Here is a 13352-nt window from a genome sequence, read left to right on the forward strand (position 1 = left end):
TAGCAAACAAACTGGTTTTACATCATGAAAGCAATTTATTTACAATAGCTTATTTAAATTCCACTATATCAGCAGAAGGTGTGTTGTACTTTAATGTTGTTTCTGACCGCAGACAAACTGGCATATTTAAAATCAACTGTGGTAAGATTTTATTGATGAGAAATTAAGTGACCCATTTAGAATGCTCACCTGCCAATTAGATAGATGCCCTTTGTGTACAACTGTTTGAAGCCATATGTTGTTCTTGATAGAATGGTTTACGAAAGATCATACATAGTCTAAAAGTGTAAAGAGGAAACTCGAAATTAACTGACTGTAATTTATGCTTAATGATTAATTTGGAATACAATGATTCAACTACATCATAAATGAACAGTGCAGTCAGTGATATAGTCAGAAATCTTTTAAGACATTTAAAGGATTTGTAAAAACCTATTGGACCTTGTGTAAAGAGAAAGTAGTCGAAATGACACACTTTGCTCATGGTTCATATGGATATTTTTGCCCTGAGAGACATTGCAAAAGACATGTAGTGTACAGATCTCCGCTGATATACACCATGCCATCTATTGATGGAAGAAGCAGTTGGATTGGTCCTTGAAGCTCTTGCAGTGCTAATCTACCAAGCAATGATATTCATGCTACTCATGAATATGCATCCCATTGTCTTTAAACATTATCACAAGCTCTCGCTATCATTTTATTGAGATAATAATGGTTAGCAATTAAAATACTAAAAAAAAAAGATTTTCAAGCTATAAATATTGTTTATGTACTAGTAGACTAATTCTGTAATCCCTTTTAAAAATAGCCATTCAGGACTATCAAAATAATGTACTCTGAAACTAAAGTTACATACATTTAAAATCTCTCTTCAAAATTAATTTAAACTTTTTCTAGCTTTTAGAAAAGAAGTCATGTTTATAATTGTGCAAAAGTGTCTTAAAGAGAATCTGTTAAGGATGTCAACTTTAAACTTTTTTGATGCAACTGTAGCTTTTTAAAAAAGGATATTAGAAAAGATGAGTTTGAATGATAACTGATTTTGACACTGTTTCCTTAAATTCCTAGGCCATGGAAAGTGTGACTGTGGGAAATGCAAATGTGATGAAGGCTGGTATGGTGATGCTTGTCAGTACCCAACTACTTGCAACCTTTCACGGAAGAAGAGCAATGAAATGTGTAAGAATTCTCAAGATATTATCTGTTCTAATGCAGGTAAGAGATTTTCCTTAATGGTTAAAATTCTTCCTGTGTTACCTTTTATATCACGATGACATGTGACATGGTTTAATTAAAACTTCACAGAATATGGTTTTAAAGATTGATTAGTATACTTAAAGAGACATGCTAAACTTCTGTGAAATTCTATTCGTCAGCATATGTGTGTGTAATGGGAGTCAGATAATACAATGAAAATAAGTCAGCAGGCTGAGTCTTTCCTTTGAAATTGACATGGACTCCAGCTGTTCTGAATGACTTCTTCATCCAGAAAAATCAATGGAAAAAATGTAACCTAAACTGTAGTATGCAGATTGCTAGACACGATATGCAACGCTCGTTTAAACTTTTTAGCAGGATTTATGTGAAAATATTTTTATGACTTTTAAATTACCTGTAAAGTGTACTCAAAATGCTTTCTTTAGAATTCTGGCTCATCCATAGCTATATTAAACTGATGAAGACTCCAGCTGTGCCAGATGTTTTACTCATCAAAAGGATGTGATAACAACATTAACACTGAGAGAGGGCTTAGATTTTTTTGTTTTGGTCGGATGCAAAGGAGGCATTTACAGACATCCTTTCTGGAAATTTATACAGAAGCTTTGACATTGATTATTAAATCTTACTATCCCAAAACATTTGCCAGCCAAAACCCTGGTACGAGCTGTTGTAACTCTTTTTATCCTTTGTTTAAGTTTTATGATTCGTGCTAACCTCAGTGGGAATTACCAAGTAAATAAACAGGGGAAGATACAACTGTCTTGAAGGTCCAGCTGCACAGCCTTAAAATTTTGGTGGACATTTGCAGGCAATCTGAACTGAAATCAGATTCTGCTGATTAACATTCACAAATCTCTATGTGAATCTGGCAGTGGGAGGAGTTACCAAGTTCACACTTTTGCCCAACATTGCCAGTATTTTAATTTACATTGAAGCCCATACACGTATGTAGCTTTATACTTACAGGATAGTTCTCTTACTCATTGTGTCATCTTGGCACTAAACTAATGACTAAGCACTGTCATTCCTTTGCTGGAGATAACGTAGACTGCAAAAAGAACAGGAGTACTTGTGGCATCTTAGAGACTAACAAATTTATTAGAGCATAAGCTTTCGTGGGCTACAGCCCACTTCATCGGATGCATAGAATGGAACATATATTAAGAAGATATATATATATTTATATATATACAGATAAATTGGAAGTTGCCATACAAACTGTGAGAGGCTAATTAGTTTAGATGAGCTATTATCAGCAGGAGAAAAAAACTTTTGTAGTGATAATCAAGATGGCCCATTTAGACAGTTGACAAGAAGGTGTGAGGATACTTAACTTAGGGAAATAGATTCAGTACCTGTAATGACCCAGCCACTCCCAGTCTCTATTCAAACCCAAGTTTATGGTATCTTGTTTGCATATTAATTCAAGCCCAGCAGTTTCTCATTGGAGTCTGTTTTTGAAGATTTTCTGTTGCAAAATTGCCACCCTTAAATCTTTTACTGAGTGGCCAGAGAGGTTGAAGTGTTCTCCAACCAGTTTTTGAATGTTATGATTCCTGATGTCAGATTTGTGTCCATTTATTCTTTTGCATCGAGACTGTCCGGTTTGGCCAATGTACATGGCAGAGGGGCATTGCTGACACATGATGGCATATATCACATTGGTAGATGTGCAGGTGAACGAGCCCCTGATGGCGTGGCTGATGTGATTAAGTCCTATGATGGTGTCACTTGAATAAATATGTGGACAGGCTTGGCAACGGGCTTTGTTGCAAGGATATGTTCCTGGATTAGTGTTTTTGTTGTGTGGTGTGTGGTTGCTGGAGACTGCAAAAAAAAAAAAAAATAGACCACAAAAGTACCAGGAATTATCTGAGTTGAATTTAATCCATTTTTGATATGATACTTGTTACTTGACTATAGGCAGGAGAGGAATTAAGGCAGGGCTGGTTGGTGAAGACTCAATCAGCTGCTTTAGGTTAAGACTGAGAGCTCAACTATAAAAAGGGAGGCAGTTTGTGTGGAGGCAAAGTTCTCATTAAAGACTAGGTTTTCTTGTAACCAGAGCTGGACTCTCTTTCCTTGTGCTTTTCTGTTTATACAAAAAACTTTAGTTTCCTCCACCTCCTTCAAGTGGTGCACCTTAAAACATGACAGTAAAACCCTGATTTGTGGAATTCTCTTTGGGAAAGATATCTGGTTACTGGACTTAGGTTTGTTCTATAGAGTCAGTTTATATTTTGTCATGTTTTGGTATTCTCTTCAATGCAGTAGTGAAACACTCTCTGACAGCTTGTCAGATATTGAGCTACTGATGGGCAAAGGGAAGTGTTGAACAATAGAGGGTCATTATCAAGTCTTACACCAGAAATGAGCCATGATCTAATGTGTCACAGAGAGAGAGAGAGAGAAAGAGAGAGAGAGAGAGAGAGAAACTACATAAAGTAACTGAGTTACCACTTTGGACAAGAGAAGGACCACATCTTGGCTATAAAGCTACATCCACACAGCTCCCTCTATGCTAAACATCATATAGACCCAGATTAGGGAACTGGAACACATGAGTTATGAGGAGAGGCTGAGGGAACTGGGGATGTTTAGTCTACGGAAGAGAAGAATGAGGGGGGGATTTGATAGCTGCTTTCAACTACCTGAAAGGGGGTTCCAAAGAGGATGGCTCTAGACTGTTCTCAGTGGTAGCAGATGACAGAACAAGGAGTAATAGTCTCAAGTTGCAGTGGGGGAGGTTTAGGTTGGATATTAGGAAAAAACTTTTTCACTAGGAGGGTGGTGAAACACTGGAATGGGTTACCTAGAGAGGTGGTGGAATCTCCTTCCTTAGATATTTTTAAGGTCAGGCTTGGCAAAGCCCTGGCTGGGATGATTTAATTGGGGATCGGTCCTGCTTTGAGCAGGGGGTTGGACTAGATGACCTCCTGAGGTCCCTTCCAACCCTGATATTCTATGATTCTATGATTCTATGATTACCAGAGGTGGCTCGAGCAATTGTGGAAACATAAAACATACACTCGTGTTTAAATTAGACACACAAATAACTCACGTATATGTGTAAATGTTAAGCAGAGCATTCTTCTGTGAGGTGTTCCAAGATCTGCACTGCCTACCTGTTTCTTTCTGGGTGGAGTTTAAAATACTGTTTTTGATAAAGATCTAAATGAGGGTCTGGCTCTCACCATAAGACTGTGATCAGCGGAAATGCATGAGCTGGAGCCCCTGCAGGGTAAAAGAGAGGATGCTGCTAGTAACATTTTCTCCATGAGGGCCTCTTTCCTTTTGAATTCACTCTCCCGCATCTCTTGGCTGGAGATGGCCTGAGTCTGTTCATTTCTGGGATTCACTGAAAAGCCCAACTAGTTGAGCAGCCATTTGAGGTGGCTGAGATTGGAATGGTTTGGAATAGGTTGTGGGATTTGAAGCAGGAATGTTTTTGTTTTGTAACGTCTTTTGTTTACCGGCGATGATTGGTGTTGTGTGGGTTTGGCCACTGGGCTGCTACTATCATTTTGTTTAGTTAAGGACTATGTTTTTAAATTATTGTCAGATTGCCTAGCACCTGGAACGGGTATCTGATATATGTGTGACACTGAAGTAACAAGTAAATCATCATGTATTTATTGCAAGTACTTGCCCAGTTAGGCACCAGGTCTTTCAAACAGGGAGTTGGCCTTCATTGCTTTATTCTTAGATTCTAGGGTTCAGATCTGAAGCAGAAAGAAATATATATATATATTTTCAAAAACACAAGCCTAGCATGATGATAGGAGCCCAACTGCCCAATGTATTTTCTATTAATGCATGCACACAATTGTACATAAAGCTGGTTGAATAACTTTTAATGAATTCATTTTCTGTCCTTTTCTGTTTGTGAATCATCTACTGAGAAATTGGAGTTTTCTTGAAGTTTTTCATTACCTAACAATGCTTGCTAAGTAACTTCAGCAAATAATTTTAGATCTGTAGTTTATTTGTAATCAAGTTCTTGTCATTGTTTTTAAATTTAAGTTGTTTAGCTTGGACATGTAGGTTGCATGGCAGGTTTCTATTCCCGATCTGAATGAGTGTGACAGTCAGTCTAGTTTCCATTGTAAATACAAATCTGAATTTAAAAATTGATATCTGCAATAGTATTAGGTATTATTAGCTTACATGTGCTGCTTTGGATACCAGGTTTTTATTCCAGTAATCTCATCTACTGAATTTTTGTGGAAAGCAACTACACAAGAGGCATGAACACAGCTGAAGCGAACTCCTAGATGACTTAGGAATGCAAATTGCTGATTTTCTTATGTTCATTCTGGTAGTGCCTAGGGCAGTGGTTCCCAAACTTGTTCCGCCGCTTGTGCAGGGAAAGCCCCTGGCGGGCCGGGCTGGTTTGTTTACCTACTGCGTCCGTAGGTTCGGCCGTTTGCGGCTCCCAGTGGCCGCGGTTTGCTGCTCCAGGCCAATGGGAGCTGCTGGAAGCGGCGCGGGCCAAGGGACGTACTGGCCGCCACTTTCAGCAGCTCCCATTGGCCTGAAGCAGCGAACCGCGGCCACTGGGAGCTGCGATCGGCCGAACCTGCGGACGCAGCCGGTAAACAAACCGGCCCAGCCCGCCAGGGGCTTTCCCTGCACAAGTGGCAGAACAAGTTTGGGAACCGCTGGCTTAGGGGCTAACCAAGAACAGGGTCCTACCGGGACAGGGAACGTACAAACATAGAATAAGATAAAGTCACTGTCCAAAAAAGCTTATAGTCTAAATACACGAATATGATTATTATTTTTATTATCATAGCACTTAGGAGCCTAGTCATAAACTAGGGTCCCATTATGCTAGGAATTGTACAAACACAGAACAAAAAGACAGTGTCTGCCCCAGCGAGCTTACAATTTAAGACAAGAGACAACAGATGGATGTATACAGACAGATAGGGGAGTACAAGGAGGCAATAAGACAGTATTGTCCAGCATGATGAGCTGTGGTCTCAATGCACCAGGAGGGAAAAGGCAAAGGATATAACATATGAGCAGAGTCCTCAGCATGATGATCAGCAGATGTTATGTTAGTTCCACAGGTTTTTGTTTTGTTTTGTTATTTAAGCCCTTTCAGACAATTTTTGCACTATTTGTCAAGCTGTATTGCTGTGTCAGCTTACAAATAACATGCATGTTAATAAATCTGTTCACTTTCAGTGGAACTATGTCCTACTTTATGAGATCCATCACAAACAGGGGAAATGTGTCTCTAGAAGTCTATGCTGTATGGAGGAAGACATAGTCTGGGTATATGAAGATATTATCATGGATGTAACCAGCAGTCCTTCAAATGCATTAACTAATCCAGAGTTTGAAGGTCCCCAGTCAATATCTGAAGGGGAAAAATGAGCCCTTTGTATACAGGTTGCAATGAAATAGTGAAAAATAGTGTTGGGCATTTGACCAGTTCAGAAATAATTGGCCAGCTGACCAGTCATATATAGGTCAAATGTTGTCAGAAAATGCAAAAAACAGTAAAATATTTTGAAGCACTAATTTATTAGAACAATAACATCAGTTAAAAAAAGACTTTATGGTCTCCACTATGCTTAGGCTTAGATACTTATGCCTAATTACAAAAACTAAGTTGCTTAAGTAAGTTATTTTAACTCAGAAAAATGCAAAACAATGAAATTAAGATCTAAAAAAATGAAAGAATGGCACCATGATGCCATCAAAAGATAGATTGCCATCTACATCAGGGTATTCTTGCTGCAATATTTTACAATATTTGACCATGACCAAATAATAGGCAATCAATTGACTGGTCATTTGACATTATTTGAACTGTCAATTGACCGGTTTGCCAAGCCTAGTGAAAACTACATTAATGGGTCAAGGAACCTTCCCTCGTAACCAAGGAATGTCTCAGAAAAGTTTAAGATCAGTGAGTGAGGGATCAATCCTTCAGTCTTATATCACATATCCCTGGAATGTACATCCTTGCAGAAAAAGCTCACAGTTCTATTAGACATTTCTAATTACATATTGGTAAAGTACTTACTGTTTGTTTCACATTTTCACTGCAATTAGCTAGTCAGTTGGCAAATTCAAGGTATTGCTGTGATAATTACTATCTAAAGTTGAGTCCTCTTCCCTGACATCTGAGCATGAGTTCTTACTGCAGGTGGTGCTCCCCCAAAATTAGTTCAGACTGATTTCTTGGGGTTTTCTCCATCTCACTACACTGGGACCACATTCTCTAAATTATGATTATGTAGGAGATTCATAGATACTAAGGTCAGAAGGGACCATTATGATCATCTAGTCCGACCTCCTGCACAACGCAGGCCACAGAATCTCACCCACCCACTTCTGCGAAAAACCTCTTACCTATGTCTGAGCTATTGAAGTCCTCAAATCATGGTTTAAAGACTTGAAGGAGCAGAGAATCCTCCAGCAAGCGACCCATGCCCCATGCTACAGAGGAAGGTGAAAAACCTCCAGGGCCTCTTCCAATCTGCCCTGGAGGAAAATTCCTTCCTGACCCCAAATATGGTGATCAGCTAAACTCTGAGCATATGGGCAATTAGGATGTTGTGGGACTCTCTAAATATACTGAGGGAATTCTTCCAATATTATTTCTAGGATCTCAATTATCATGTCATGCTTGTCTGTTGCCATATGGCCACTGAGCTGGACAAAGTCAGGTTCCATGAGAAACTGGCAGTATAGAATTCAGCGTTCTTCCTTCATGAGAGAAAGAGAATGTCTTCCACTGTTGCATTCATGTTGGTGGATTTCATGATATCTTTGGGGTAGCTGTTGACAGACAGCCCTGGAGGTGAATTTTACAGGGCTCTAGAGAAGTATGATACTTCTTGTTATGGTTCTTTATTCTTTGTAGAGTTAGACCAAAAAACATCTATTTACACTTCAGATGGACTCCCCTGACCCCCGGGTTATCTTAAGTTTTGAGTGAGCTCAGCAATAAGGTATATAAAACCACTGTTGGATTAATTAAAACAGCAACAAATACTCTTTCTATGAACTATAATCACGAGAGTGGTTTTTTTTAATGTTTACAGGCATATGTCAATGTGGCAGATGCAAGTGTGAGAATTCGGACGGGAATGGACTGATCTATGGTAAATTTTGTGAGTGTGATGACCGAGAATGCATAGATGATGAAACAGGAGAGATCTGTACAGGTAAGTGCATTATAAATAAGTACAATAAGAAGATCAGTCAAAGCTGGTTGAGACATGCAATAGAGTAATACAGTATTTCAGATTTTTACTTATTGGAATTATAAAATGACTTTATTGCATGCATGTATTGAGAGACAAAGAGATAAATAGCATGAATACCACTGTGAATGGTGAGTAAAAATTTCAAATGAGCAAGTGGCCTGAACAATAAGCTGTGGAACGTAGCAGCCCTGAGCCACTGTCTCCTTTTGTGAAGAGAAGCAGGAGCCATGGTGCATAGCACCACAAAGCTGCTAATTTTCTAACAAGTGAGGTACATGGAAGTGGATCTGTACGAGGGAAAGAGGGAGACACTGAGCTGATACACTAAAAATAGAGAAGTACAGTATTGAGACAAGTGGGATTAGAAATGAGTAACACACACCCACATACACAATCCCGATTCATCCCCATAATACTGCAATTTTATGTTGGTGAGTGTGTGTAAAATATGTATTACTATCTGTATTTAATCATGTGTGTATAAAGACCAAAATAATTTCTATTTGTTTAACTCTCCATGCTGCTCTTGGGAGAGAAAAGAACTTTAGCTGTACAGAATAAGTTGTTTTTTAAAATGATAGTAATATGACCCTCTAAAGAAACCATATCCTGGGAATGCTGGCCAAATTTATCAAATAATTGATCAAAGTAAAAGCTGGGGAGGGATATATGTCAGTGATTCAATATATATTTTATTTTACCAAGTGTGAAGAGAAAATGCCACACTTTATTACATTTGATAACATTTGACATTTTACAAAACCCCATTAAACTCTCCTGTTGCATTTTTCTGTGTATCCTTTCTCATCAGTGCAGTGTCTCATGATAAAGCTTTTTCCTATTCCCTACCCTTGTTTCATTCAGTGATGCCATAATCCAACTGGGGACTAGATTTATCTCTGTAAAACTCCAATTTTATGTTGATGTGCCTGTTGAATACTAGAAAAGATAGGATGCTACACTTAGTAGCGAGATATCCCTGTAGTTGTTGCAGTCACCCTTTTCACCTTTATTTTTATACAAAGTGGTGACGTTTGCATCACAAATCTCTTGTGGTACCTGACTCTCTTTCTAGCATTTAAGTAGCAGCTGATGACGATATAGTAATAGGCTGTCTTTCCTGCACTTGAGGATTTCCTCTGGGATGCCGTCTTTTCCAGGAGCCTTGTCACTGGATAGCAAATCAGTGGCCTTGCTTAGCTCTTCTACAGTGGGCTCCAGATCTAGCTCTGGCATGACCTGTAGAATTGGCATTTGGTCCAGTGATTCACTGGTGATGTTTCTTTTTTGTGTGTATAGCTCTGAACAGTGTTCAACCCAATGGGACAACTGCTTGCTTTTAGCTGTAATGATTTCACCACTGTGCGATTTGAGAGGGGCAACTTTGTTGACAGTGGTATCTAGAGCTTTCTTCAGGCCATCATACATGACTTTGAGATTTCCTGTGTCTGAGGCTGTCTGTGTATCTCTTCACAGAGCTTGATCCAGTAATGATTTGCACAGCATCTGCTTGCTCACTGCATCTTGGTTTTTGTATGTTGACGTCTCACTTTTTGGTGCTCTCTGTTGGCTTCTTCTTGTGTTCCAGATAGACTGTGTTCTTAATATTGATGTGAGGTAATAGTTCCACTTCATTTTCTTCAAACCAGTCCTTTTTTGATTGTCTCTTTCACCAAATGTAGCGAAAGCTGTTTCATGGATTGTTGTTCTTAAATCCTCCCAAAATTCCTCTGCCTTCTCTGGTAATGACTTCCCATGCATGCTAAGTTCAAAAGCCTGCACAAACTCCTGGCATTTCCTCTGTTTTTTTGGTATTAACAGCATTGATTTTGGGCTTGCTCCTAGGTTTTGCTCTATATAGTTTCTTGGCTGTAATCTTGACTTTGCTAATAATCAAGAAGTGTTCAGTGTCACAATCAGCGCTGTGAACGTGCAAGTGTTCTGTACTAAGTACTAGGTCTTTCCTCCTGACGATAACAAGGTCTAATTGGTGCCAGTGGCGTGATTGTGGATGTCGCCAGGACACTTTGTGGTGATCTTTTCCTGTAAAATATGAATTGGTAATGCACATTTGGTTTTGGGTGCAGAATTCAAGAAGTCATTGGCCGTTCTCATTCATCTTGCCAATGCCAAAATGTCCTAGGCAATCTGGCCATGAGTTGTTGTCTGCACCAACTCTTGCATTAAAGTCACCAAGAAAGAAAAGTTGCTCAGTTGATGGTATTCTTCTGATGACTTGATGCAAAGAGTTGTAAAATGTATCCTTCTCCTCAGGGCTAGATTTGAGTGTTGGTGCATAGGCACTAATGATGCTCACAGAGCTGATGGTTGTCTGAAGTCTAAGTGAAATGATACGCTCTGACTTATCAATTGGAGTTTCTAGGAGCTTTACTCACTTGTTTCTCAAAGCCAAACTGACACCGTGCAGAGGATTTTCTTTGCTGGTTTTACCTTGACAAAAGAAGGTGTAATTGGCCTCTTGGACAGAACCAGCATCTGCAAGTCTTGTTTCCTGGAGTGCTGCAATGTCAACATTGAGTTTGTTCAGCTCACAGTCTACCAAAGCTGACTTCCTTATGCTGCTTGTGAATTGTAGGTTGTCATTGTCTGTCAATTTTGGACACATGGTACTGACATTCCAGCTGCCAAGCCAGAAAGTTCTTGGTTTCTTATTTTTGTCAGGTGCAAGGTTTCTATCTGCCATTCAACTTTTGGTCTAGCCTCACACACCCCATGGGGAAGGCAGACTGTCGTGGGTCAGCATGTAACTGTCTGTGGGCAGCCCAGCTTTGTGGTGGGTGGTGGCTGACTAATGGAATGGAGTGATTGCTCCCACCATTGTCACTTCTGCTCCAAGATGCATGTTGTCCCAAAGATACAGCATCCTCTTCAGGACACAGCCCTCCGGCTATGTCACACTCTGTTCTCTCCCCTTTCCGGGGAAATGGCAGTCCACTGTTCAGCCACTTCCTCGATGGTGAGTGGCGGGGTGGGACCCAGGCCCACCCACTACTCTGGGTCCCGGCCCAGGAACCGTGTAGATGTCAGCCACATGCTGCATCCCCTACAACCCCACAGTCTACTTCCCTGGACCACTTCCCCGCAGCCCCAGCACCTTCTCCATCCTTGTCTCAGGGCCCTAGCATGTCAGCAATCAGCCAGGAGCTCACTCTCACTCCCCTGATCCTGCCCAGCACTGCTCTGTCCAAGATGCTAGCTGCCCTCTGCCTGCAAGTCCTCCTCCCTCCCTGAGCTCCAGGGAGTGACTGTCCTGCTCTGCCCTGCAGCTCTTCTTATATGGGCCTGCCTGGCCCTGATTGGCTGCTCCTCATAGCCCTCTCCAATTGGCTTTCTCCCTAGGGTCCTCTCCCATTGGCTGTCTGTTGTGCAGCCTCCCTAGGGTTCTATTAACCCTTTATGGACTAGTGTGGGGCAGAGGCCCCATCACAGGGGCATTAGCCATAGGGATTTCATATTCAGTTTCAACAAAGATACGGCCTGATTTTTAACATGGACCATATGATAGCTAACTAAATTCTGATCCTGCAATTTGTTGTTGTGTCCTCATAGAACAGCATTGTCTTCAGTCAGAAACCATAGATCCACTCCAAGATAATTGTAGATTAAATTATGTAGTTCATACTAGTTCTGGGTATCTATGAGTATGAGGGAGAAAAGAAGAGGTCAAAGGTGGTTGTTATCCTTCGTGGCCAAACATGATGCTGACAATGGTTTTACGTCTTGTGAGCATAGTTGTGGCTAAAAAGCCCACAACTATGAAAAAGAGTCTTTCCAAATAAAATGCTTAGGTAGTTTGATGCCAAGGAAGGGATTACAAATTATGCCTGCCAAGACTGCTGCTGTTTATGTCTCAGCCTCTGTGCCTCAACAGCCATAAGACAGTTAATAAAACTTTGCCCTGTCATCAGGACACACGCGTGACTTGTTTTCAATGGTGATGGTTTGTGTTGCGCCATCCACACTCGCTCGCCTATTCATCTGTGCTGTAGTGGCACACAGTCACAAGATGATTGGCAGGGGTGCAGTCTGTAGCCAATGATGTGGAATCGTTCCATGAGCCCTCTTTAGTCAAAGATAGAGATGGTCAAAAAATGTATAACAATTTAGTTCACAAATTTAGCTTCCTTTCTACCAGTGTGAAGAGTCTGCAAAAAATTGCCTAGTTCTCAAATGTATTTAGTTTTAGAAATTATTCACAGATTTGTTCGGAAATAATTCTTGATTGCTTTCATGAACAATTCATTGTGAATATTTGAAATGCAAAATTTGCTCTGGCTTGGTTAGTTACATAAGTCACACAGAACTGTTTCTTTTCCCTTATTGGTTGACAGCTGTGGAAATGTCATGTTTGACTGTAAAATTTACATTTCACAATTCAAAATGTGCACTGTTGATAGTAAATGAACATGAGATATTTGAGGACAGCAGCTGATCCAGTTCTTGCAGAGACTTCTGGGGCTGTTGAGTCTGACACTCAGGGTAAAGTGAGAAAGGACTTGATCCTGCAAGGTCCTGGCTCTGCTCACCAAAGCACTTAACTAAGTACTTAACTTTAAGTCCATGAAGAGTCCCACATGCTTAATGTTAACCACTTGGGTAGTCCCACTGAAGTCACTGCACTAGTCACCTGCTGAAAGTTAGGTGCTTTGGTGGATTAGGTCAGAGGGCTTAAGTAGAGTTAGTAGGATTAAGCCCCAAATGACCAAAGGCAGGACCTGTTCAGGATTTTGAAGGTGGGGGAGGGATATTAGGTGAATTTGTTAAAGGTTTGTTTTGATTCATGGAAGGGATTGATCTTCCAGCTAGCTCTTAATTTTTAAGAGCTGATTTGTCTCTGTCCATAATTTCCCTGTTTAAAACAGATGCAAACAAAAGCCA

General features: G+C 40.3%; 1 protein-coding gene across 1 annotated transcript in view; it reads left to right on the plus strand.

The window, feature by feature from the left end:
- Positions 1–13352, plus strand: part of ITGBL1 (integrin subunit beta like 1) — a 250710-nt gene that overhangs the window by 115785 nt on the left and 121573 nt on the right. Inside the window, exons 3-4 of the mRNA XM_084612105.1 lie at positions 1072–1218; positions 8289–8411. Of these exons, the coding sequence (XP_084468231.1) occupies positions 1072–1218; positions 8289–8411 (270 nt within the window). The remainder of the gene's footprint in view (positions 1–1071; positions 1219–8288; positions 8412–13352) is intronic.

The sequence above is a fragment of the Lepidochelys olivacea genome, assembly GCF_965140295.1.
Source record: "Lepidochelys olivacea isolate rLepOli2 genome assembly, chromosome: 1".
Classification (NCBI taxonomy): Eukaryota; Metazoa; Chordata; order Testudines; family Cheloniidae; genus Lepidochelys; species Lepidochelys olivacea.